The following is a 26,251-nucleotide window of genomic DNA, read 5'->3' on the forward strand; positions in this document are numbered from 1 at the left end:
AAAATATGGGTTGATTTTTTTTTTTTTTAACAAGATAAGTCTTTATTCTTAAGGGGAACATTTTTGTCCTTCCTTTATTTCAGACCCATCTCACAAATGGATGCCAGTGTCACCCTCACTGGAGTATAACTACCTTTTGTATATTTAAATCTAACAATATGAATGTACTTTTTTCTTCCAAATGAACCTCGAACAGCTTAGTGGATTTGCGTGTAAAAATATGGAGCGTAATATTAAAAATGGAAACGGAGGGAGTGGGAGGACCTTCTTTTTGGTTATGTAAAGAAATAAAGTTGTGTCTATTATGCATTAAAAACATTAGGATCCTGACACTGATTAATAATATAAAAGCTTAAATCCTTTAAATACAAGAGAACCGTGTTGAGACATTTGCACAACAGTGAGCACAGTGACAACAATAATAACATACAAATGGATACAGCAGTACAGACACTTGCTGACACTGTGTGCAACTGTAAACACTGAAGCAAAAAAACAAAGCAACATTAGATTTCCCTTTGCTCCATTGTCTACCTGCAAGCATCCTCGGTTCTTAAGTGTTCATATGTTCAGTGTATACTTTGTGTTTATAAGTGCAGGGCATGTCAGGGAGTATGTCTCCGATGGTGTAGTTTGTAGCGATGCAGAAGCTCCTGGTGGTTCTTCCTCTGTCTGCTCTTCCTCCTCAGACCAGCAGGTCTTGGAAGATCCCCTCTGGATGAAGACCTGCTGCTTTCTACAAACAAACCACACAACAAGTCATGACTTGTAACCAATTCTGTCCATTTACATTTACAGTTTAATTTATGAGCTTTTAATATGGGATCAAATGCTATATCAGGATATGTATATCTAAGTCAGTTTGTCTTTGTTTTTGCACTTAAGTTTTGTAGAAGGATCACTGACGAAGCTATGAAAAGTAGAAACTAAGGATATAAGGAAAGAAAACTTTCATGAATGTCACTGACTTCTTTCGCAGTGCGGCCCCTCATAGCCTTGGCACTGACAGCGAAAGCTCCCTTCTGACAAGATGCAGACCCCATTATTCATACATGGGTTAGGCTTGCACAGGTTTACAGGTTTCTTCACCTCTGAAAGGAAGGAATCAACACAAAGCAGTCAATTATTTTTCATGTTAAGTTTAAAATAAACTATCTTACATCTCTGAAAAGGCTAAGTGAAGGGAAAAGAAGAAAAACTGTGATTGCAGATCAGTTTCACACAGTTCTTTATCAACAGAAAAAGAAAACAGTTTAGGAGGTTTGGTAAAAGACAAGTTCCCCTGCATCGTTACCTGAACACAGCATCTGCACCAGGACATCCTCAAAGTACTTGAGATCCTCGTAGGACGGCACTGAGATCATGTGCTCCTCTGCACCGGCAATCTGCATCAGCCTCTCCCTCTGGACATCGCCGATACCAACCACAAGCACTGAGACTCCATTGTCTCTTATCTTTTGAGCTGGTACTACAGCATCATCCCCACCGGTGCCGTCCGTCACCACTACTACAGCCTTGTTCACTCCCGGTCGTGCGCCATTAGCTATGGTGAGAACATTAGAGTGGATGTGCAGCAACGCCCCACCCGTCGAAGCCACTCCACCCACGTACTTGGCGTCACCTACAGCCTGAATGATGGAAGAACCAGTCTCATACGTGTCCAGCTTGAAAACAGTGGTGGCTCTCCTACTGTACGCCACAAGGGCCACTTGAGCCACGTCACGGTTGATGTCGAACTGGACGGTGACGCTGCGCACAAAGTTCTGCAGGGTGGCAAAGTTATCACGGCCCACACCACCTGAAGCATCCAGGGCAAACACCAGATCTACAGCTTGACCCAGACAACCTGGAAAAGAAAAGGAAACAAAAAAAAGAATATGGATAGCTAATTTGATTTTTTTTGCGTGCAATAGTATCTGACCTAATGGTGGCATTAATGTTCCAACATATTCAGCACATCTATCGGATCAAGCACCTTGCATATCCACGCTGCAGATCTTGGCCCTCAGCTCAGGGATCTTGGAAGCGAGCCTATCAGGTGATGAGTAGGTGAGGGTCCTCTGCAGATTTCCTGTGATGTTATTCAGCTGCTCCTTTAAGCTGTCAGGTCCCACTCCTATCAGGAAGATCTCTCTGTCTCGTGCATATTTGGATGGCTCAACCACCTCATCTGCGGCAGGAGTGGCGGTGAGCAGCACCACCACACGGGGAAGGTCATCCGCGACATCGGCAAAGACCGGCGCGCTCATAAAGCCATGGCGGGTAACATAGCGGAGGGCCTGGCCCGTGTTTGTTTCACCACCAATTAGCTGAAGTGAGTACACAGCCTTAAGAAGACTCCTCAGGTCTCCTTTGAACTTGCCAACCTGGGCCTCGACTCGTGGTTCCCCGCCAAACACCGCCAGGCCGACCTTGCTGGGACTGTTAGAGCCAATCACAGTCTGCAGGAAGTGCTTTAAGAAGGACTTCAGGCGGAGAAAGCCTTCCATGGTGAGTGTGGCAGAGCCCTCCAGCAGGAAGAGCAGGTCTACAGAGCAGTCCAGCAATAATGCAGGAGCTAAGAAGAAATGGATGGTTTGGTTAATTTGCTCTCTACGTTCGAGATCCGACATAGCCTTAGCATGTAGTCAGTAGCTTTGAGTGTACTGACCACAGTGTGGGTCTCCTCCGTAGCCAGGAGGACACACGCAGTGGTAGCCCTCTGAACCTTCTGATACACATGTTCCACCATTCAGGCATGGCTGAGAATCACAGGGATCTACAGCGGAGAGAGAGATGAAGAGCGTGAGCTGCAGTTACCGCATCTCAGAGAAGTAAAAAGCGGCAAGACGAGGTTGTTACCCGGACAAATTGTTCTATGGCAGACTGTCTGGTGTCTCGTATAAACCTTGTTGTACCTGTAGAACACAAAATTCAAAATATTTTGTTAGCATTTAAAACAGTTGCTTCTAGATGGTGTGATGTGGGTAAGTTCCTGACCCCCATAAGCCATTCTCAGATTTTCCCTATTAGGTAACAGAAACATATTACCTGAGCCCCACCCATAAATTGATTCATATAATAAGTGGCTAGAGGCATTTTAGATCTCAGTTGGATCTGCCAGTCATGCGAATTGCTAGCACTCATCTAGACAGTTTCAGGTACTAGAAACAGCACACACCTTATTTCTTTTCTCTGCTTTTCCCCCAAAAAAGTAGTTTTACCTTGAGTGTAATGGTCTACTTCCACTTGCCTCGGGCCATTTTGCTGTGGTAAAGTTGCAATGTTGTGTGAAATTAATTTTGTCAAAGGCCATTTTAATTTTGCCTGGGAGGGTCTGAAAGAATTACACTGCTGTAGCTTGTTTTGTATTATCACCCTCACACTGACACAGCACATTAACACATGGGAGTTACCCTGTTCCACTGCTGTCTTGTGGCTCATTGAGCAATGAGGGGGGAAAAAACACTGTTACACACTTAGATCCAATGCAACGTCCAAAACAGATCATATTAGGAAACTATACAGTGCTGTGCTAAAGTCCTGAGCCACCCCATGATCGTGTTGTCTCTACACAGACAACTTAGCATGCTGTACAGTTTCAGGTTAAAGAACTGTTAAAGAATTTAAGAAATCTGGATAAATAGGAGGACAAAAGAAGTAGTGGCACATCTAAAAAAAAAAAATAAACAACTATCTACAGCAGATGAGCCGTGTCAAGACTTTTGCACAGTACTGTATACTGCAGCTACGACATTTGAAAGTAAAACCTTTAAACACTTGCCTGTAGTAGGGACAGAGAGATGTGTATGGGGAATAGCCTTTGGAACCTTTCCAACACATGTAGTTCCCCTGCAGCTCTTTAACTGTCTCCAGTGTCTTCCTCTCACAGGGAAATGTCTCCATCCGACAGCCTGGAGAACAGGGTTGAGACAGGGGTTAGGAGGAGACTGGACACTGAGCAATGAGGGACTAGAAAAAAGGGGGTAGTGCAGCACAAAACAAGGATGTTAGAGAAAAGGATTCCCATTCACTTCTTTAACAAACAAGCACGAATAGTTGTCAGTGGAAAGTCCAACCTGCGGGTGTGGCGTTGCAGAAAGAGAACGTGCTCAGTGTTGTGTACAGGCCATTGACACCATCATGGAAATGCTCGGCGAGGAAAACGTGGCTCTCTGTTGGCTCACTGGCTAAAGCGTGAAGCTCCTCCCATCTGAAAACATATAGAGATGGCTTAGTATATAAAGAAATGTACATATACTTTAATGAATTATTATAGGGAAAGTTTATTGTGGAGCTGTCAAACATACTTGGGGTAGCGCAAGCCCACAGCAAACACAACCACGCCTGTGTCTTTGAGCTGAGCAGCTGCCAGCACAGAGTTGCCCTGAGATCTCCCATCTGACATCAGGATGACGATGCGAGGCACACTGGAAGAGTTACGGCCGCCTGGGAAACCCTTCCTGAGGATGTACTTCAGAGCCAGGCCTGTCTGGGTGCTGCCTCCCCTGTGGGTAGAGAATTCGGAAAAGCGAAATAGCAGGATTTCTGTGTTTTTGTTTGAAAAATACTGAGGAGTTAGAGCGCATGTACTGTACTACAGCAGATGTCAGCAAGGTCAATAAACTGCTGCATATCACAGCCAAAGTAAACTAAAGATTACATTTGGATGGATTCCTCTTTAAGTTCTTGGACTCTAAATGTATGTTGGCTGCGTTTCATCACCCCAGGCCTCGTGACACACATTTAAATCATTTTCGGTTTTGTTTTTGTTTAACATAAATGTCCATCCTTTCATTTTCAAAGCGTAGACACTGAGAAAAAGATCCTTTCCAGGGGACAGAGGACAGATGTGTTGAAACAAACGCTACAAGTGGCTTCCTCGCCAATCTAACCTCCTTAGAACAGATCTGTGTGAGCATATACTCCACAAATATCTTCAAAATATTGAGAGTAAGAAACTTGCACTTCTTTGAACTACAATAATCTCAAACAACAATGTGAACAAAAACACATCTGCATTTAAAGCAGCTTTCAGTTGCTCCCTTGTCATCAAGCGTCACCAGCTAGGTCTGCACATTTGATTTGGCAGCATTTTATGCCAGATGCCATTTCTGGTGAAACACCACAGAGATTTGTGTCGCCTGCTGAACTTGAACCGCAACCTTTTGCTTGCCAAATGAATGTGTTAAGCACTTAACTACATGACTTTTACTGGTAATAATCAGAGGTTAAAGTGGGCTGGAGCAATTAGTTTCAAAGCAGCCACTGAAACGTTTTTGACTGAAATTGTAATTGTAATTTTAGATGTAATGTCCTAATTCAGAGTTTCTGAGAGATTGGATCAATTATGATGATTAGCTGAACTGGCCGAATGGAATATGACAATTTCGCGTCATTAAAGGTTGCATGAAAATACGGGCAATTTATTGTAGTTTTCAGAACTAGAATAAAGTTTACAGTGATGTGCTATATTGGAGTGATCAGTTTACTGTAATTAGGTTACATCAAAGGTAACAGATAATACTTTTTTTGCTACTTTAATCACTGGTAATAATGATAATAATGCAATAAATCCAATAAAAATGCATAAAGTTCTCTAACATTTCCAAAGTTGCTATAACATTTCTACTGATGTTGAGTTGGTCGCTACATTAATTCATTTTGTGGTAATGTGACTGGTTATAGGTTTCAATTCTATGTACCCACTTCAAACCAGCTGGTGGGTCAAACTCTTACTTCCACATTGTGAACAACACACACACACACACACACACACACACACACACACACACACACACACACACACACACGGTCAAATTACCATCCTCTTCCTCGGTTTATGCACTTATCCAATATCCAGTGACCACCTGTGGAGGGCCTCTAATCTGAAATTAATTTGTTTTCCTTTTCAGGGAGCATTTGGTGCTACTTAGCCACATGTGTGTATGTGTTTTGCTGTCAGCATAGTTTAAGGGATTTATGAAATATAAGATGAGGACAAGAAAATGTTGCTAGTCTGGATATGTTCGACCTAATTCTATCACCTTTTTTATTCATTTACTCTTGGATTTGTTTTCTTAAACATGACAGTCTGGTTTTAAAAACATAGAAAAAGGCATGCCTCCAACAGGGACATACCATTTTGTTAGCACTAGGTCTTTTTTTTCAGCTGTCAAAATAGATGAACTACTGAATCTTCTGTGGCAAATATAACACACGCATACAGTTTTGTAATCTCAGTCTGCACTAACAGCATCTTGCACTTCCAGGCCGGTTGATAACAATGGAAACGCTAGAAGAAAAAATAAAGAGGACGCCTGCCAATGTAGGCTCTCTGTTTTCCAAATCAAAGAAAGCTGTGAGCCACAAATGTTTTGACTCCATCCTTAGAAGTGTTGCTTGCTAATTAAAATCTTAAAATAATGTCGCCTGCTTCTCCAGTGAGCGCAGATGATTTAAAACAGTTAATTTCATAATGGATGTCAAAAAAACCCTGTTTAGACACATTTTCCACATTTCTTTAAAGCTTTCATTTATGTCCCGGATCCTTCATAGTTATAACTCATTAATATACAAAACCAAACTTAAGTTAAAGGCTTGAGTTCACATATTGAGCTACTCGTGCTCAGATGACAGCAGAGACACACCTGTAAGAAATGCTCTTTATCTGCTTCTTCAGCTCCTGCTTGGTGGAGTATGAGTCCAGGGTAAACTCAAGCCGAGGAGTTGAGCCAAACTGAATTAAACCAACTCGCACCTGCGCAGGGAGAAATTACAAGAGCACTGACTGACAGGATGCGAAGACGGCGAGAGACAAGAGATCAACCCAAACCTTATCTGGTCCGATGTCTAGTGCTTGACAGAGTTTGATCGCATAGTGTTTGGACCTCTCGAAGCTGCCTTTCCCAACGCTGTAGGAACCATCCATGAGGAAGAGGATATCCATGGCTGCTGAGCACTGCATCACTTCCCATTAAAGCAAACACACACAGAATAATTCACACAGGGGGTACAGACGAAGATGGGTCAATAGGTCCAAACTCATTCACTAGCTTCCCCACATTCCTGTATTATATTGGTTTTCCTGGCTGGGTATCAAATGGACCGTTGCAGACAAAAATAGTATCTAGACATAATAAGAGAAAACAAACTCTGCATGTCAAAGCTCATTTTATTTCCTTATATTTTCCCTTTCACACATTAAACTACTACCAAGTGAAAAGCTTTCTCTCTCTTTCATGCACGTTTGTACTTGCTGGGTGCATCAGCTGATTATGAAAAGAGCCATTAGGGGCACATTACACGTGCAGCGTGTGCCATCTATCTGTCATTTGAGTCATCTGCTTATAGAAAAGTCACATACACCACTGACACAGACCACCAACTTCTAAGTATTTCTGTCTCACAATTTGTTATCCATTTCTGATTTAGGATCTCTGGCTCATTCACTGTGTGCTGCTCAGCTGACTTACATCCAGTTACAGGCATGCAGGTTGACATCATGACCAAGCATGTCACAACAATTCCTAGCAACAACACTCATGTGAAACAAAACATTGATTCAGTAGATTGTAAAACTACCTTTAGCAGCAGTAACTTGAAGTAATTTTTTGTAAGAATTTATCCGTCTTTTACGTGATTGTGGAAGTATTTTGGCTCATTATTGTTAACAGCATTCCTCCGGTTCATTAAAATTTGCTTATTCACAGCTTGAGGGTTTGTCTGGGCCACTTAAGTGTCTTGATTCTCTTGTTTTTAGCCATTCTGTTGTAGATTTTGCTGTTCTATTGATCTTTATCTTGCTGCATGACCCAATTTGGACCAAACATTACCTGTTGGACAGATGGCCTCACATTAGGCTGAATACTTTGAGTCACTGACTCATGGTTGAGTCAATGACTACAAGGTACCCTGGTCTTATGGCAGCAAAGCAATCCTAAATCATCACCCCTTCACCTCTGAGTTTGACATGTGGCAAGAGATGTTTGTGCATTGTGCATTATGACCAAACATCTCCACTTTGGTCTCATCTGTTTAGATGCAAACCTAAGCTGTGCTGTCATGTTCTTATTAGTGACAGGCACCTTTTATCTAGCAACCCTTCCAAAAAAAACATACTTGTTGTGTCTTTTTTGTAATTGTGATATCATGAACTTTAACATTTAACATGCTAACTGAAGCCTGTAGAATGTGAGATCTAGTTCTCTGGTTTTATACAGTTTCTAAGAGGATTGCGCAGCCAGATCTTAGGTTGAATTTGCTGGGCATCAACACACACCTGAATGCTCCAAACCACAGAACTGCCAAAACTGCTGCTTTTACAGAGGTGACCCCTGATGATCAAACAGTCAAGCGCCTGGCTGCTACTTACCTATGGAAGCAGTGCTTCGTTTTTCACATGACTGTACATTTTATGTGTTAACCATTTTGTAAGGTACTCACTTTCTCCTGCAGAGTTGATTTTCACAATGTTCTCATGGCTGGTTTGAATCTCCTGCACAGAGGTGCCGTGCTGAACTAGCAGGCACCAACAACACAGAGAGCAGTCAGATATTTATTCAGTCTTTATTTATTCACCTACAGTCACAGTAAATTTACATATGAAGCACTAACCTATGAGAGAGAGGCCAAAATAACTTGGAATAAATTAGAAATAGGTGAAACGTGGCTTATCACACATTTAACTGATTTTCTAAATGTGTCTAGATTACTGTAATCTAAAAGAACATATTCAAGCTTAAAACATTTAGGGTCCGGATCTCCACAAGGTTTCAAACACTTATAAATTATCATTGCAATTTCAATTTGTTTATATCTTAGTTTTAGTTGGATCCTCACCAGCTCCCATTAAAACTCACAATTTTTCATCAGTTTCAGATTCACAAAATACTTCATATAAAAAACCATGCTCTGACCTGTAGACTATTACTCTTCACGTTAACTTTATTTATTATCATTGTTCAGACATCCTATAGAGCCGTGAGAAAAGTAAAATAACCAATAAATTGGATGCTTTCCCTAAAGCCAAAATAGACTCCCACATGAGCCCTATTCTAATGGATAATTGAGTATTTCAAGCTAATGTGAGCAGACAAGTGAAGAAAACCCATTCTTTCGCTCCATTCAGTCAAAGGACGCTCTTCTATTCAGGCACACGTACGGCTCAGAGGAGAGCAAGGACATGTTTTCGTGTGAACATGGCTTTTTGTCCGACAGAGGCATTTGTTCGGCACAGAGAAGGGAGCACTTGAGTGATTTTACAAACGTGCGTTGCCACGCTGAACAGATTCCACACTCTGAATACCACAGTGCTTCTTTTCAGTCAGAAAGAAAGTGTCAGTTCGTCCTCCCGTAATGCTTCAGGCTGTCCGTGTCTTGCTGATTTAGTGCCTGCACATCAGCTAAAACAGGTGATAAAAAGTCAAACGAGCCGAACGATAAAGCGCAACCGAAAACATCAAAGAAAGGTTGCATGTACAAAAGTTTGATGGGATTATTTAGTGCCGACATTGGCTTTGTCCTCATATTTTGCACTCATATTTCTGTCACTGATGTTGTCCGGTGAGAGGCGAGGAGAAAAATACTGGCTGACATTGATTTTTTTTCTTTTAAACATGATTTTTTGGGCCTTTTTGACTTTGTTAGATTGGCGAAGGGAAGAATAGACAGTTGGATAGTAATCCACTAATTGGAAGGTAGGTGGTTTCATTCCTGGCTTCTCCAGTCTGCATTACAAAAGTATCCTTGGGCAAGACACTGAACTCCAAGTTACTTTCCGATATATACATGTGTGTAAATGTTAGAAGAGAAAGAACTTGCATGAATACGGCATGTTGTATAAAGCGCTTTGAATGCTCAAGAAGGGCATGAACTAGTTTGCAGAGAATACTGTTCTTCCAGAGGAAAGAAGGGAACCAGCTTAAGTCAGGGTGTCAAGACTTTCGCAAACTCAGCACTAACCTTGAGTCCTTTTTATTATTTTTGACAACCTTTGTTTAAATCTGATTTCTTTGCAGGCTGCCACGGATGATTGATGGTGAAATGCAACATGCATTTAGCAAAAGACATGTCAGTGGTTGTAAAAAAAATAAAGGGAAAGTATGCAACATATAAATAATAAAACCAATTCAATTTTTTATTGTTACATTTTGAGCACAACTAAAACTCTGAAGTGGCAATAATATCATTTTTTAAAGCTCATGACTTTATTTTTTTTTCTTCAACCATTCATTCATAGGAGTAAAGGCCTTCATCGGGTCATGAAACATTAAGCACAACACTAATAATTAAAGAAACCTGCCACCTGCAAACCAGACCTCTGCTCTCCGACCTCTCCACAATCCTGACCCTTTCAGCTTCCTCGAATTCCAACAACGCCGCAGCCCCAAAACACTCCTGACAGTGGACGTTTAGGTTCTTGGCAAGCGGCATTTTCACGGTCAGTGTGGGGCCCACAGTGCTCTGAACAAAACATCTATCTGTTCAGCCGAGCGACTCTAGCAGAATGACTGTATCTTTAATGTGTGTGAAAGACGATTTAGCAGAAAAATCAGGAACAAGATAATAAATGTAAACCCTGCAGCTGAAGGGTTGATGTCAATTGGCATCAATCCCACGACAGTCTGGGAGATCAACACAATATCTCCCTGAAATCAGAAAAATAACAGGGATTAGCCTGCCCCTATCTGTGGAATTCAATTTGACAGGCTGGATTACAAGGATATCTTGCACTGAAACATGTTATCTGTGTTGTCAGCATGTCGTCTCTTGACAGGGTAAGACAGTCTGGTGTGCTCAAGTTCAAAGTCTTAAAATGACCCATAATAAATAGTTAGGATGGGGCTAAAGCTGTCATTTTTGAAAACAATTCAAGGATTATATTGCCCCACGACTCCTGCCTCTTCCCTCTGGCACATACCGATGGACTCTGGTCAATGGGAACAATGCAATGGAAGAGATGCAAAGTTTGCCTCGCAAAACAAGCAGCATGTCAAGCACACGCGGCAGGAAAGCACTTTGATGCGAGACTTGACAGGTTAAAGCTGTGAAATGTCTCGTAAAGAATCTCAGGTGGTCCAGAGGCGCTTCAGTGATTCACCGCACATTTTCCATCAAGCAGGGCATAAACTTGGGCCTTAAATGTTCTCACAAGCACCAACACAATGAACATTTTCAACACTATAATTACAAGAACATTAAACCTTCCCTGAGCAAAAACAACCATAACCATCAGTACATACCTAATATTAGCATTTATTTCCAATGCTAACCCTGACACAGCGCTGTATCCACTGACTTTTATTTACAAAGCATCCATAATAAGCAAGCAGATATTCCAAAATAATACTTAAAACACTCCTCCCACTAATGGCTCTGAGGCACAGAAGGCAAAACAGTAATAAAATCAATAAACCGACCTTGAAAAAGCAGCACAGTTAAGAGGGAGGAGAGGCAGATATGAAAGTTCATCCTGGGACGCCTGGAACGACAACAAAAGGGACACTTAGCCAGAATGCAAAGTAAAAGCACTAAAATGCACATATATCTGGGGGGGGGGGTTTCTTGTTCACGAGTGAAAGCCTTCTGTTATTCTCAAGGTGAAAAAAACTTTAGCAATATAATCCATCAGACAGACAAAATGTCAGAGACACTGGCAAAGGAGCCAGAAATTGTGAGAAAGTTTTTTTGTGAGCCGTTTTTGTGTTATACGGAAAACCACTTAAGCCTTGACACAATTCAGGAAATGTGCTATAGTGCTAGCCAAGGGACATGAGGACAAGTCTGTGTAACCCTACCAAGTAAAAATGAAAAAGTCATTAGCAACAGGGCACAACTACATTCGATCAGGGGGGCCAGGGGGTAAGTAACCCAAGACTGACTGCACTGTTACCATATTTTCATAGCTAAGTGTAGCTAAGTGGTTGAACTTTGAAAGAGTGTCCTTAGAGAAAAACCAGGGTTGTTGCAAAAACTTTTTAAAATATTTTCATACTATGCCTTAATAATTTTTCCTCAAACCTGATTCTGGGATCTACCTTTACTCTCATCAAGTTCACCATTCTCAGTGTGGGAATGACCCTAAACGTCCAGACATAATTTAGGAGAATTTAGAAGCTCTGTTTTGGTATTATTACCCTGGGAAAAGTGGCCTAACAGCATAATGTTGCCCTCAGGCAACAAACCACTAAATTCTATTTTGGTTATTAAATTAAAACAAAATCCAATACACTTCTTCAGATATTCGTCTACACGCCCAGAATTTTTTATTTAGTTATTTCAACTAATTTTACAGTGTAATAATCAAAAACACATGTGCCATTCTGAGAGACAGGACAAGACAACTGAGCATCGTTTAAAAGCTACAGGCTACCGGAATATTGTTGCTGACCATGTCCGTCCCCTTAAGACCACAGTCTCCCCATGTCGCAAAGCTCAGATCAAACTGGATCCTTGAATATAACAATACTCAGCACACATAACTGTACTCAACTGGCCTCCAGAGTCGCCAGCTCTTAATTCAGAAAAGAACCTTTGGGATGTGGTGGAGCGAGAGATTCACATCGTGGATATACAGCTAACAAATGTGAAGCAACTGCATCATGCAATTGCTGCACATTTATTTAAGTGGGTCTAAGCCAGTACCAGCCAGGTGTACCTAATAAAGTGGCCAGTGAACGTAACTCACTTAACAAAGGTATCTTGATACCAGCATGTATACATATAAGTGTTTTGTCTGGGTTAAAAAGAATCCCATACGTTCCAAATGAAGCTCTTCAAGCAGGATGTAAACTACTTTGGATGTGTGTGTGTGTGTGTGGGGGGGATTCCAACAAGATACGAGCTATGTAAATATGTGTGTTTGAGAGTGTAATCCATGTTCACCACAGTGGTCACCCAGGAGCTGGGATACCAGAATATTCTGACATAGCCTCACGGCCATCTACAAACCCACTGATTATGATTTGATTACACATGCCAACTGTTAAGCAAGCATACAACCTGACCTCAGGTTAGCCGCACCATTACAATGACAGGCACATGTTGTGACTGTTTGATACACATACAATGTTAAGGGGGATGCATATAATATCTGATTAACTCTGGGAGCTGATAAGCAGGGCTAAAATATCCTTCCTGTGGCTGAAAAGACTGTGTGTGGTCCAACAGGTATGCATATTATAGAGACTAATATTTCCCTAGAAAGTAACCTTATACGGGCATTCCTTTCTTATGGGCACAAAACACAACACTCCTTAAAGGCAGTGGCCTTTAAAGTAAAGACTGCTTTAAGATTAGCAGTTCTAATTAATGTTAGAGCACATTTAAACAACTCCGTGTAAGTTAATGTTATATCCAATGAAATCATGGTTATATAATTGTGTGTGGACTTGCTCCAACAGAAGCCCACTATGCTTGTGGGATCTGACATTTTTGTGGGGACCAAAATGCTGGACCCCAAAAGCTTACATAGCTGGCCGAAGGTTAATACTTGACTTTAGGTATTCAGTAATGACATCTATGGTTAGGGTAAGGGGGCGTGGTATGTATTATGTAAGTGACAGGTCCCCAGAAAGATAGCCGTACTAAAATATGTGTATCTGTGTATAGGTAGACCAGAGAAACCCTCTGTACAGGTAAAGCCGTGTGTATTTCTGAGACAGGGATGTGATTGTGTGCAGGATGGAGCCACACTTTAAGAGGAGTCTGTGTGTCTGTGATACAGATCTGCAGAGCTGACATGATGTGGCTGTCTGAGAAGGCACGTGCTGATAAACATCAAGAAAAAGCTATTGATGCTCATTTTGTGCACTCGCTGGTACGTCTTGCTGACAACAGATTTCATTACTTCCACGGGGGTGCAGCTTAGAGCGCCCGTGCTTGCACAGGGAAGCAGCCGACCATGCCGGCATATAAAAGACACTTTTACAGTAAACGTGTGTAGTGCGCACACCTGTCTCAAAATTGGCTTCTTCTTCACAAGCATTCCTGCCCTCCCCGAGTCTGTGTGCCAGCGAACAGCTTCTCAGCTGTCTGCCCTGGAATAGTGGTTCCAGCTAAATGAGCAAAACTGCACAGATCAGCCTGTCAGGGGAGGGAAATGCTAATTAAAGTGCTACACTCTCCTAACCTAATGTCTTTCATATTTCTTATGTGAATGGGATGATTAACCCATAAAATATTAGCGCTCAATTTCAGTGGTAAAATAATGGAGGAAGAGGAAGGGCCAAGTCAAGCTTTCCCACCAAACTGTATGCTTGGTGGTAAAGTGCCTTCATGCTGTATAATTAGAAAGGAGCACCAGTTTTTGAACAAGCTTCATAGAAACGGCAGAGATCTTGTAACCTGTACTTGGGAGTGAGTGTGTTACTTTAAGAAACATCCTGACAGTGTAAATCATTTTAGGGTGACTCACCTGAAACAGCTGCTTTAAAAACAGCAGAGAGCAAATGTGAAAAACTGTGCAGCACGGCAGTGATTAAAAGCCACAAAATGCTTTGGTATGTACCCACTGTAGTGATGTGTTGCTCTAACAAGTCGGAAACCACACACAGACAGACAGAGGATGCAGTCTCTGATGGGATTTTGAGGCAGCTTATCATCAGTTCCCAGTTAATCAAGCTAAATAAGATTATTGTTTAGAATAATTTGCAGCAAATCCAGTTTGTGCAAATAAGAACTCATTTTATTTTATTTTTTATGTTGTGTGTCATTGAGTTTATTGATATACACACTGACGTGCCAGATCATTAGGTACACACTTTGCCAGTTTCTGCACCTAGATTACTTAATTCTTTGTGGCACAGATTCCAAGGTGCCACAAGCATTCCCTAAGAGATTTTGGCTCATACTGGCATTTTAGCATCACACAGTTGCTGCAGATTTGTTGGATACATATCTCTCATTCCTCCACATCCCAAAAGGTGTTCTACTGGATAGAGATTTGGTGACTGTGAGAAACCAGTTTTTGAGTGATTTGAGCTTTGTCATCCTGCTGGAAGAAGCCATCAGAAGATGGGTACACTGGGGCCATAAAGCGATAGACATGGTCAACAACAGGTAGGTTACTGCATTTAAATGATGCTCAGTTTGTACTTAGGGGCCCAAAGTGTGTCAAGAAAATATCCCAGAAATCATTACACCAACAGCAGTTTGAACATATAACACAAGGCAGGAAGGACCCATGCTTTCATATTGTTTAAATGCTGACCCTTCCAAATATCACAGCAAAAATTAAGACTTATCAGTCGAGATATTTCCCAATCTTCTGTTGTCCAATTGTGATGACCATGTTCAAATGTGTGATCTTCTGCTGCTGTTGCCCAAGAGATGCTCTTCGGCACATCTTGGTTTTAACAACTAGTTATTTACTGTAGTTTTCCTATCATTTCAAAGCATTTTATTGCACCCATCTCCTTCAAGATTTATTATCGTGCATACCTTTGCTATACCAAGTGGTTATCTGTTGCCTTTGTATCAGCTTGAAGCAGTAGAGCACCTTTGGGTTCACTCTGTAAACACTGTGCAGGAAAATGTCAGGTGATTTGAGCTTCAGCAGGCTCCTTTGACCACTTCTACATGTCGAAATACTCTGAGCTGCTTCTGTGTGATTGGCTCATTAGATATTCGTGTTGGGGGGGGGATTAAGGTGCACCTTACAAATTTACCGGTGAATATATTCAAATGCCTGGGACAAAACGTCGCTAAATTATTAGCATTATTTAATGGTAGCAGAGTTTAAAGCGGTGGCTTAAATGTGTTTAATTTTCCCTCTGGCCTGAACCTCTAGTCAACTCTGTCCACACCTGGTCACTGTTCCGCGTATGGCAGGTTTAAAGTCAGGTACAAGGTCCTAGCATGCTAACATTACAGTCAAAAATAGAAAGGCAGGTTTCGTCAGTACGCATATCCAAAGTGGTATTCCTTAAACCTTTTAAGCAATCTCGTAAATTCCTTTAGGTTACACAAAAAATTTTTTAAAATAAAAAAATCATCGTACAGTAACTTGTTAACTCAGTCAAACAGCAAACTTACTAAACTGCTACAGAAAGTCAACCGTCACCAGCACATCCAAACCCACGCACCGATAAATCGTCTCCTCGCCGACCGCAGTTTTTTCTCCTTTAAGCTGGAGCGCGTCTTCCGCAGACCGGTCCTCTCCGTCCTAACACCACCTTGTTTCCGCACTGATTTGATTTAATGAGGCGCTTTGCCTCCGACCAGAGAGGGAGCTGCGACCCCACCTACCCCACATGCCTATCCCTGAGGTGCCTGCACAGATGAGTACTTCACATGACCTCCTCCCATCTCCAACAGGTACGAAAACGGAGTGGCTTAGGTAGTTTTACATCCTGGTACCACTTAAGACACATGAAACTACAGAGGCATTAAAGTTAAACTTTTTCTCTTTGGTTTACTGTATAGAAAGCTTTAGTACTCCACCAGCTTAAAAGAACACAAACATCGCTGTATTGTCTTTTTTCCACAAAGTTTTATGTAAAACTCAAACATGTCAAAACAGAAGTGAGTCAGTGTGAACATCTCACCTGAACAGGTTATTACGACTGAATAAAGGAACAGATGGCAGCACAGCATGGGCCACAACACTTAAAGAAGACACACAAAGATAAAGAGAGCTGAACATCTCTTGTTGCTGAATTTTGGCATTTTTTTCCAGAGGAAAAGCAAACAAAAAAAAAATCACTTCAGCTTAACCAAAAATTAAAAACATAAGAAAAAAGAGGCACATAGAGTAGAACCTCACAGATAAGGGAACAAAATTAAAAGGTACAAAGAGACTTCTGAAATACGGAGAAAGCAAACACAAGCTGGTTGGCAGCTTCTGGAGACCAGATTCAGTTTGGGAGAAACAATCTGGGAAAGAACAACAACCTTGATTTCAAAAACATGATAAACAACATTGTTGAATCCTATTTCTTCTGTCCAACAAACATTTGGATCAGCGAAAGCTGCAGCTTCATCAGCTCTTCCAGCTCATCGATCTGTGGAAGAGAAAAGCAAATAAAGCAGTCGCTCGTTTGCATTTAATTTTAGAGAAAAATATAAAAACATTTTGTAGTATTAACAAAAGCATTTATAAAATAGTGCCATTTAAGATCTTTTAATGTTAATCAAAACTGTGAGATCAACTCTGACCTTGGCCTTCAGGCTCAGACAGCAGCAGCCCGAGGTCTGAAGGGCTAGGATTTGAATGAGAGTGGAAAGAGAATCAGAGCACAGCAAAACGGCATGTCCAAAGAAATTCAAACACTTGTCAGTTCAGGTGAAAACGATTCAGTTTCTAATCCAAAACATACACACCATCACTGTTGGAAGTATTTTGGATTGGTGGATTTATTTGCTCAGTAATCTCCTTCACTGATTCTCCTGAAGAACAAAAAACAATGACCCAGTCCTGTTATCAATTAAATACTTGATACACATCTTTTTACCAACCTAAATATACTTGAGCAAAGTAAAATACGGCACTTAAAAAAAATCTCACATTACTTTGGATACGTTTTGTCAGTTCTCTTTACACTAAAAAGAAACCAGTAACTTAATCCTACAATCACAATCTTATTACGAACCACAGGCCGATGCTGCAGAAATATTCATCTTCTCTTCCGGATGCTGGGATGTTGCATCCACAGTATTTGCCAGCACTGTGGTGCTCACTGGCTCTTTTTGGTTTTCGGGTACCGATTTGGGCTTAGAGCCGTCTGGTGCGGCTGCAGTGTTGACAGATGTGCTGCTGCCAGTTTTGTCAGTCTTCTGGGTCGAGGTTTTGCAAGGGTTACTTCTCCTCTGGGCATGTAATGCTTCTGAGATCATGTCAGTGACGTTTCCCCCGCCCTTCTCAGCGGGCAGAGTGAGTGAGAGCACGTTAGCAGAGCCATCAAAGTGCTGGACTGTGGCGAGGACCCCATCCAAGACCGCGTTTTGAAATATCAGCTGCACTTCCTGAGGCCACTCTGCTGGAAAGTTCTCCTTACCTATCAATAAACATGAGGCAGTGCGACACGAGTCAGTAAACTAGCAAAGCCCAGAAAATGACAAAGAATACTTGTGCTGCCTTACCAGCAAGAGTGCAGCGAGTGATCTGAAAGGGAAGCTCCAGCAGGTTGATGGGGATGGGCAAGATCCGGGAGTATGGCACCTTCTCACTGTTGCCATAGTCTGCATAGAGGACACTCACCTCTTTCTCACCAACTTCTAGGATTACTGCACGGTACCAGTTATTGTCAGCTGGAAAAAAAGAAGTCTAATTCTATATTTTGTTTTGTAGTCACAGGAATTCCAACACAATTTAGAAAGAAAAATTGTCAAACTACTCAGCATTGAATGAAATATTACATTTATCCTCATGGGACTAACATATAGAACTCCTCTGACCTTACAAGCACTAAAAGCTCAATGAAAACAGACCTGCTGTAAGCTGGACTGTGGAATGTAACCCCAGCTAAAGCCTACTCCGTGTATACTGTGTTTAAAGCCACACACACACACACACACACACACACACACACACACACACACACACACAGTGTAATTATACCTACTAGAAGACATGAAATTACCAGCTTAGCTCTGTAAGAGCAAGAATTTCAGGTGGGGTTTCCAGAGCAGACCGCCAGCAATGAAAACTGGATGTACACTAACAGGATTAGTGTAACAGCAATTTTGTCCTCACTTGATTTTTTCTTGTTACCATGTTTATATTATTTATTAAATGAAAATTAGTAAACAACATTTCCTCAAAGCATTATGAGATGTGAAAATTAGTCTCCCTCAATCAAGCAAGGCGAAATATTTAAAATTAGATTATCTGTGAATATCTCATTCAGGACTAGCCTTCAAGTTCCATCCAACAACTTTTGTGAGAACCCATTTGCCCCCTTGTGGCTAGAAACAGTTACTGCATTGCCTGCGAACGGTGAACTAGTGCTGCTCTCTGTGTGTATAGCAGGGTTACAGTGACCTAAAAATCAAAACTAGGTGAGAAAAAAAACCTAACCGAAATTAAACAAAACCAAAAAACCCTGGCACATTTGAAAGAACCCCACCTGAGAACTGAGCACAACAAGCAGCCCCAGGAGCTGGTTTGCCCTTTACAGCTGTGGACAAGGTGGCCTGGCTGTTGCAGTAGACAGCCAGCTCCACCATCACCTCCTGAAGCTTTTGTTGATCCACTACAGAAATAAATCAATAAATAAACAAACAAACACAAGCATAGAGAGCAATTAGATAAGACACAGCAACGTCTATGTTATGTAAGACAGTAGAAGACAACTGTTTCAACCTTGAGCAGGACCCAGCAGATAAAAGATGGAAGGATTAATGATGGCCGCAAAATAAGGCTGAAAGGCATCACTGAGCGGCAGCTCCACAGTCTTCCACTCCACTGGAAAAGATGGCACTGAAACCAGAATGCAACATTATAAATAAGCCTCCTAAATCACCACCAGCATCTTGAGGACTTCCTCTCTTTGGCTGACCTTCTGTGGACACTGCAGTCCATCCTTCAGCTGGTATCTCTTTGAAATTAACTTCTGTCTGACTGGAGACTTGAGTTTCTAAGGGATCTTGCTCATTTGTCTTCACGCTTTGTTTGGTTGCAGAGCCTGTTGTTCCATGCGTTTCTCTGGCAATCTCTCCAGGAACTTTAGCTAGTTGCTCAGAAATTAAGGCAGCTGCCACATTTACTCCTCTGCTTTCCAGCTCCACACCGTAGCCCTGTTCAGTGACAGAGAGGACACGTGCAGAGAGCTGCTCACCATACACCTGAGTCTGGAACCACAGCACAGCTTCACTGCTCCACTCTGATCCAAGAGGCTCCACGCCTAAAAATCAAACACACACCACTCAGTATAATCTACCCTTTAAATTTTTGTATTTTTTTAATTCAAACGTGAACAAACTTCCATCTGGCTTTCACACAGTTCCAAAGCTATAATGCAGTCTCTCCATGAATGTGCCAAAATATATGACAATTTCTCACATTTCAAATATGCTTCATATTGTGAAACAGAGCTCTCAACCTCACACACACACACACACACACTACCTGTGAGCCAGCAGCGAACTGCCTGGAAGGGTAGAGTCAGTAGCTGGGCTGTAATGGATCGAAGGTGGCCCTTTCCAACTGTCAAGCTGTACCCATAGTCCACAAAGTTCACAGCTACCTTGTCATCAGACAGCCCCGTCACCATAGCCCGACACCACGCTCCATCCCCTGGGGAACAAACAGCACATCATGTCCCATAAATGCCCCAAACACAAAGAAAGACAAGATTCATCATGAGTGGATTTAGATCACAGTGTGGGGAAAAAGCAGCTATAATAAAAACCCCAGAACATTTAACTGACAATAAAGTGTGGTTTGTGTCATGTTTTAGCAATCGGCTGCTGAGCTGATGACATTTATAAAGTCAGTGGTACAGCAGATGGTCTCACCAGGTAACAGGGCACAACAGGGCTCTCCCACCTTGGGCTCGAAAGGTGACGCATCAGCCTCACAATGCTGCTTTAACTGAGCCCCCAGCTCTTTCAGGCGCTGGTGGTCTGACAAACACACAGATAACACATGCATGCATCAATAAACGAATCCTCTGACTCATGCTGTTAACTCTCTTCATACTGGATATTTATAGCTTAATTACTGGCATTTTATTTGCAGTATTGTTCTGCATTTTTGCTTGATTGTAAACACCATGATGGGGTTGCTCACCTCATCATATTGTTTGTTCTGCTTACAAAGACAAAAGACCCAGACTACCATCCACTCTCTTCTGCTTATTTATTACTGTGGTCTCATTAAAAGTATCCTTAATTTTCTTTTCACTTCTGTTTTTATTTCCTTGATATAAAATATCATCTGAATGTTTTTTCACTAAATAAAACAAGACTTTGCTAACATTTATCCTTACACTGGTGGTGCTAATGCAACTGTACATTTTTACAATATATGGAAAATATTGCAGAATAATTACATGACTGAAAATCTGATAGATTTGCTGCCTTTAAAAATCTAAAAATAACTAGTTATTAATGAAAAGTCTCTGTATATTTGCCGAGACAATGCTGCTATGGGTAAAAATGGCGGCTATTTAGGCTAAAGAAACGATACCTGTAGGACTGTCAATGCGGCAGTAAAACGCTGCTGGGTTCTCAGCCACGACAGTGACTAACAGTGCCACCGCCTGGCTGTTGCAAGGAAGCTCAGTACAAGACCAAACCAGAGGCTCACATGCTGGGAGAAACAAGGAAGCCACATCACATATACACTTAATCAAGTTATAAAGTACTTTGCTTATTCATGTCTAACTTATCCACAAGCAAGTGGTGACTATGGCAGGTAAATTTATGACCACAAGAAGAAAATCCATGTCAATGTCACAGGCCTCTGCCAAAAAGGAATATTTGCTTCAGATTTTCAGAATCATCAGAATCAGAATCAGAATACTTTATTAATCCCTGGGGAAAATTATTTTTTGTTACAGTGCTCCATTTTAAACCAACATTAAGACAAGACAGACAATACACTAACTAAGAATAGTACAATATATACATATATACACATACATACTTCACTCATAAATAAATAGTTGGAAAAAGTTCAGTTCTACATCATCATCATTTCCCCCAAGATGCATCAAATGAATCCAAATTAATCTCCCCATTAAAAAAAAAAAACCCAAACAAACTAAAAACCCAATAAAACCATTACTTTCAGATGCATCATACCTTGGGCCTCTGCAGTAACCACCGTCTCATTATCAGTAGTAACAGCACAAGGTGCAGCGTAACCTGCGGATATCAGCAATTCAGCTATATTGGCCTGTGGATCGCTGGACTCATCAATCATGGTCACCAATGCCTTGCCCCCATGTGCACCCTGGATTTCAATGTGCAGTATTCGGTTTGACACTCTTCGCTGCAGAGCCAAAAGGCAGTCCTCCGGCCAGCTCTCCCCAACAGGCTGAACCCCTGGAATGGAAACACCGCCCCCAAAAACAACAGAGGGACACACTAATCATGCGTTTCTGTATGATTCTCATTTAAAAAAAGACAACACCAAAGAAATGTAGTGTTTTTAAGTCAAAGTATACAAGTAACTTTAAGTAAAAAATAGGACAAGTGAAAAAAATTAAATGACATTTGGCATAAAACTGAGCTCTCTCACATTCACAGCTTAACACGCTTAAGAATTGCTAAGCACTCAAAATCTACTGCATAGTGGAAAAAATACCTGCTAGACCACATGGAATAGCCTGCATGGGAAGGCGTAAGAGTGAGGAAGCGATGGGTCTAAGGTGGCCTAACCTGACCTCCTCAGAGTTGCCAAAATCAAGGTACCCCACACAGACACGTTCCTCTGATGAATAAGCCAGAATCTTAGCCCTGTACCATTGCTTGTCCTCTGGAGAGAAAACACGAAGAGCCAGAAAGTACATTTATTACACCATTTTAAAAAACACACCATCTCTGAATTAGCTTGTTAAACACATTTCAGGCACAGGACACTTTGAAATCAAATAATGATAAAAGTATTTAATTTTTCAAATACAAATATTTAACTCCACAGCATTCAGTAGCTCCAAATCATGTTGTGTAAAAACGAGTCAAACACTAGGACTGACAGAAATTGAAACCTCGAACCACTGAGGGGATCAATTTGACCCCATCCCACAACAACATCACCAAAGATGAAGATCAATCGATGAAAACAAACAAACAAACAAACACAAAAACAACAACAGAATACTCAATTACTAGAATAATCAACAGCTGTAGCCCTAATGATTAGGTTTTACTTTAACAGGGTTTAAAAAGACCCCTCTGACGATTCTAGTGTTCACTACAATACTGCTGTACAGCTTACAACAGTTTTCATAGCCAGCTATAGCGTCATACTCCCATTGTAAAACATTAATAGGTACTAAAATGTTATACCTGAGAACTGGGCACAGCACACTGTGGTGGGAGCTGGTCTAAAGTTCTGTGGGGTTGCAACCTGAGAGCAGTGTTCCCTCAGCTTTAACTGCAAATCCTGAATCAGTCCTGCAAACCAAAGTCTCAGCACAGGTTAAAGGTATATAAAAAGGTTGAGTGATTTAAGTCGCATTAATAGTTCAGCAACAGCTTCTCACCAGCGTTCTCCACCTTTTGCACGATAAGTTCAGTGGGTGACTGGAAGTGGGTGACCACAACAGAGAGCTGATCACCCACTGCTTGTGTTATTGGCTCTGGTGGTTGTGCCCAGGTATTGTCATCTTTTCCATCAGAGAGGCACCGGAAGTTTTCCAAAGATGCGCTCATCATGGCATCTGGGGAAGAAAAAGAAAAAAATGGTTACAAAAACACATTTTAAATGTTACAAATTGCACTGACTGAGGATGTTGTATATGAATCTTACTGATATCTTGCTCAGTTGGCACGATGTTGACTGGCTCTTTATCTGCATAGCCGTGTTCAAGGAGGAACGTGTTCAACTGTTTTCCTAAAAGAAAGAGACCGGGCAAGAGCTGGGCTTAAACATTTTAACTTCAGTAGATCCTTTAAATGTGCATCTCTGTTTTATATAAGTCACCCATGGAAAGCAGAATATCCACAGCATGAATGCGACCGTCTTCTACAGTTTCCACCAGCCTAACTGTGACAATCTTGCCAGCCAGCAGCTGTCTCACAGCAATGCAGCACTCGCCTGACCAGCTCCCCGCCACCGGCACAACCCCTGTGATACGACACTCCATTGCCTGCAAATAAAAGAGCCAAGGACCAAATTTAAAATGCCAGCATGTCACAGGGAATGTATTAACTGTGCAATTATGTACCCACACATGGGCAAAAAGGCTTGATGTCAGCCGTCAGGGCTCTGATCCTATCCACAGGGACAGTTTCTTCATTGCCAAAGTCAATGTAAAGGACGTTAGCCATCTTATGGTCAGGAGCCAAAGTCTGTACAAGGCCTCGGTACCAGTTCTAGACACACACACACAAAAAGGGGGCCCAAGTCAAAACACAGCCAATGTAAATATTACAAATAGCAACCTGAGGACTTGCTTAAGAAGGCCTCGGCTCACCATATCACAGGAAAACTGAACCGCGCAAATCTCTCCAACACAGGGTACATGTGTTGTCACTGAGGAGCTGCAGTATGTTTTCTGAAGCTCTGTACTGATGCTCTGCAAAGATTCCAGCAACTCAGGGCTTTGAGGGACGAGGAAAAACCTGCTAGGGCTGTAGAACTCTACAACACACGCCTAAAAACAGCAACAACCCAAATCACTCATTCTGGTATTTAATAACACACAAAAAATCTGCTTTTACTTTTGAAGCTTGAGGCAAACTGGATACATTTTACCTGGATGTCTGTTCCCTTGATGACTTTAGTTACATGCAAGTCCTTAAAATAAACCCTCTGGAGGCTAGACGATTCACCGTGCTTCAGTATACAAATTAAAAAAAAAAAAATAACACAGATTACCTTCTTTAACTTAGTTTTGATTTCAAATTGTGCAAATGTGAAGCTTTCAACTTTTACTTGCATTAGCATATCAGTGAAGTATTGCAATTACCTTCAGCTCCCCCAGGCTGGCTCTGTCTTCTTTAGCTGGCACAGCCGCTGCTTCCACTGGTTTCCCTCTTTAGATTAAGATAAACAAACAACTTCACATTATTTATTGGGCATTCCATCTAATTTCATCCTATGCTGGTAAAACAAAAAATGGATATTTAAGCATTCATTAATATTAACAACTGTCAGCCAGTAGCACATTGTGTTGCCCAAGCTTACTTTACAGGCTCTGGATCAACGGCTTTGCACACATGTCTGTGGGTCTTCCAGTCTTCTGTCTGACAAGCCACTGAGCAGTAAGGCACCTTCTTACAACGCTTGCATCGAAAATTGCCTGTGAATGAACAGTTATTTTAGACTTTACTAAAATGCTTACACAAGAACAACAGCGCTGAAATGAGAGTGCAAATCACTAAAGATAACCAAAAAACAAAAACAAATTAAGAGCCTCTGGCTTAAAAAAAACAAACAAAAACATGCTGCCAAATAAACACAATGCCACATTTAAACTGTCATATTACCTTGGTGACCACAGTAGTTGCAGAAATGCACAGTCAGAGATGGCTGACCAGATCCCAACAACTGTAAGGGGAAACAAAAATAGTACTGACTTTTATTTCTATTCAACAGTCTTCTACTTCTTTTGGAAACTCCTTTTAGAGCAGATCATCTGTCTCACTCTAACCCTCAATAGCTTCCTCCTTCGTCACACCAACCCTCTGCATGTTCTCCTTCAGTGCATCCTAACTTCCTCTGAGGTTTTCCTCTTTCTCCTGCCTTACACCTCCAAAATTATCCTGAGTCCAATATATCCACTATCCCTCCTCTGCCCATGCCATCTCAACCATGGCTCTCTAACTTTGTCTCCAAAGTGCTCAATCTGAGCACTCTCTTTGATATACTTATTTCTAATCAACCCCACACATATCTAGCAAACGACAAAACCATCAACAATACATACTCCAGATTTATCCCTGTTCACTGATGAATTTATGGGACCTGCAAAATGAAAGGAAGAAAAAAAACGAGCAAATTATTTTTACAGAATTATCAGATTCCTTCATTTTTAGTTTTATCGGTGAATAACAGCATAACTGCACATTTTGGAGGGTTTTTTGTTTTTGTTTTTTTTTACCGTCCCCAATGGCGCCTGATGGGAGGCGCACGGCTGGAGCGCTGGGCATGATGAGGTGTCTTGGAGGAGGTAATGTACCGCAAAGACCCGCTGGGATCGACGAAGGTTTCCTCAAAGGCAGGTTTGGTCGAACCACATTTGTCGAAAATGAGCGGTTCATTTCAGTACCTTTCAGTGTTATATAACAAATGACTGTATCAAGACATTATACTTAACTTATATCTGCACTTTAGCATTCTTAGCTAGCTAAAGGTTACTAAAGCTACGAGTCAAGGTCACATAATAATGCATTAGCAAACTATTTTTAAAAAATCACGTTAAACGAATAAAAACCGCCAGCACCACATCTGAAGAGCATTATTCTGTCAAATAATCCAATAAACGTAAAGTTTTAGTGTACTTGTACACCGCAGACTCAATGCCGTACCTTGCACGTGTTGTTTGACCAGAAAGGGAAAAAAGTTGTGCTCATGCGCAGTAGCATCAGTGTCGCACAGGTCACAATGTTCAGGAGCCCAAATCAAGTTTAGTTTAGTTAACAATTACTGAAGGAATAG

At 41.5% G+C, this 26,251-nt stretch overlaps 2 protein-coding genes across 6 annotated transcripts; both read right to left on the reverse strand.

Moving 5' to 3' along the window:
* Positions 1 to 175: 175 nt before the first annotated feature.
* vwa2 (von Willebrand factor A domain containing 2) lies at positions 176 to 16,317 on the reverse strand. Of its 2 annotated transcripts, none has more exons than XM_040039189.1 (14): positions 16,065 to 16,317; positions 11,400 to 11,461; positions 8,425 to 8,499; positions 6,815 to 6,948; positions 6,630 to 6,739; positions 4,290 to 4,487; positions 4,059 to 4,192; positions 3,764 to 3,893; positions 2,842 to 2,897; positions 2,651 to 2,758; positions 1,976 to 2,557; positions 1,295 to 1,846; positions 969 to 1,091; positions 176 to 736 (listed from the first exon to the last, which is right to left on the reverse strand). In XM_040039189.1, exons 2-14 carry the CDS (start codon positions 11,449 to 11,451, stop codon positions 606 to 608), a joined length of 2,385 nt encoding a protein of 794 aa, XP_039895123.1. In that variant the 5' UTR covers positions 11,452 to 11,461; positions 16,065 to 16,317; the 3' UTR covers positions 176 to 605. The 2 variants fall into 2 exon arrangements, with proteins under 2 accessions (XP_039895123.1, XP_039895124.1); XM_040039190.1 differs by having other exon boundaries at positions 16,015 to 16,317.
* A 139-nt stretch (positions 16,318 to 16,456) lies between these two features.
* On the reverse strand, positions 16,457 to 26,251 carry tdrd1 (tudor domain containing 1). Of its 4 annotated transcripts, none has more exons than XM_040039188.1 (26): positions 26,122 to 26,251; positions 25,695 to 25,862; positions 25,521 to 25,558; positions 25,081 to 25,141; positions 24,779 to 24,893; positions 24,561 to 24,627; positions 24,347 to 24,427; positions 24,066 to 24,245; positions 23,821 to 23,964; positions 23,573 to 23,738; positions 23,399 to 23,482; positions 23,133 to 23,309; positions 22,936 to 23,043; positions 22,232 to 22,402; positions 21,727 to 21,969; positions 21,110 to 21,232; positions 20,437 to 20,544; positions 20,048 to 20,215; positions 19,479 to 19,823; positions 19,283 to 19,384; positions 19,047 to 19,172; positions 18,061 to 18,228; positions 17,571 to 17,975; positions 17,302 to 17,367; positions 17,137 to 17,180; positions 16,457 to 16,982 (listed from the first exon to the last, which is right to left on the reverse strand). In XM_040039188.1, the coding sequence occupies exons 2-26, from the start codon at positions 25,852 to 25,854 to the stop codon at positions 16,911 to 16,913; spliced, it is 3,522 nt and encodes a 1,173-aa protein (XP_039895122.1). In that variant the 5' UTR covers positions 25,855 to 25,862; positions 26,122 to 26,251; the 3' UTR covers positions 16,457 to 16,910. The 4 variants fall into 4 exon arrangements, with proteins under 4 accessions (XP_039895122.1, XP_039895119.1, XP_039895121.1 ...); XM_040039185.1 differs by having other exon boundaries at positions 19,283 to 19,399; XM_040039187.1 differs by lacking the exon at positions 26,122 to 26,251 and adding an exon at positions 26,095 to 26,114 and having other exon boundaries at positions 19,283 to 19,399.

The sequence above is a fragment of the Simochromis diagramma genome, unplaced genomic scaffold, assembly GCF_900408965.1.
Source record: "Simochromis diagramma unplaced genomic scaffold, fSimDia1.1 OVJJ01000402.1, whole genome shotgun sequence".
Taxonomy (NCBI): domain Eukaryota; kingdom Metazoa; phylum Chordata; class Actinopteri; order Cichliformes; family Cichlidae; genus Simochromis; species Simochromis diagramma.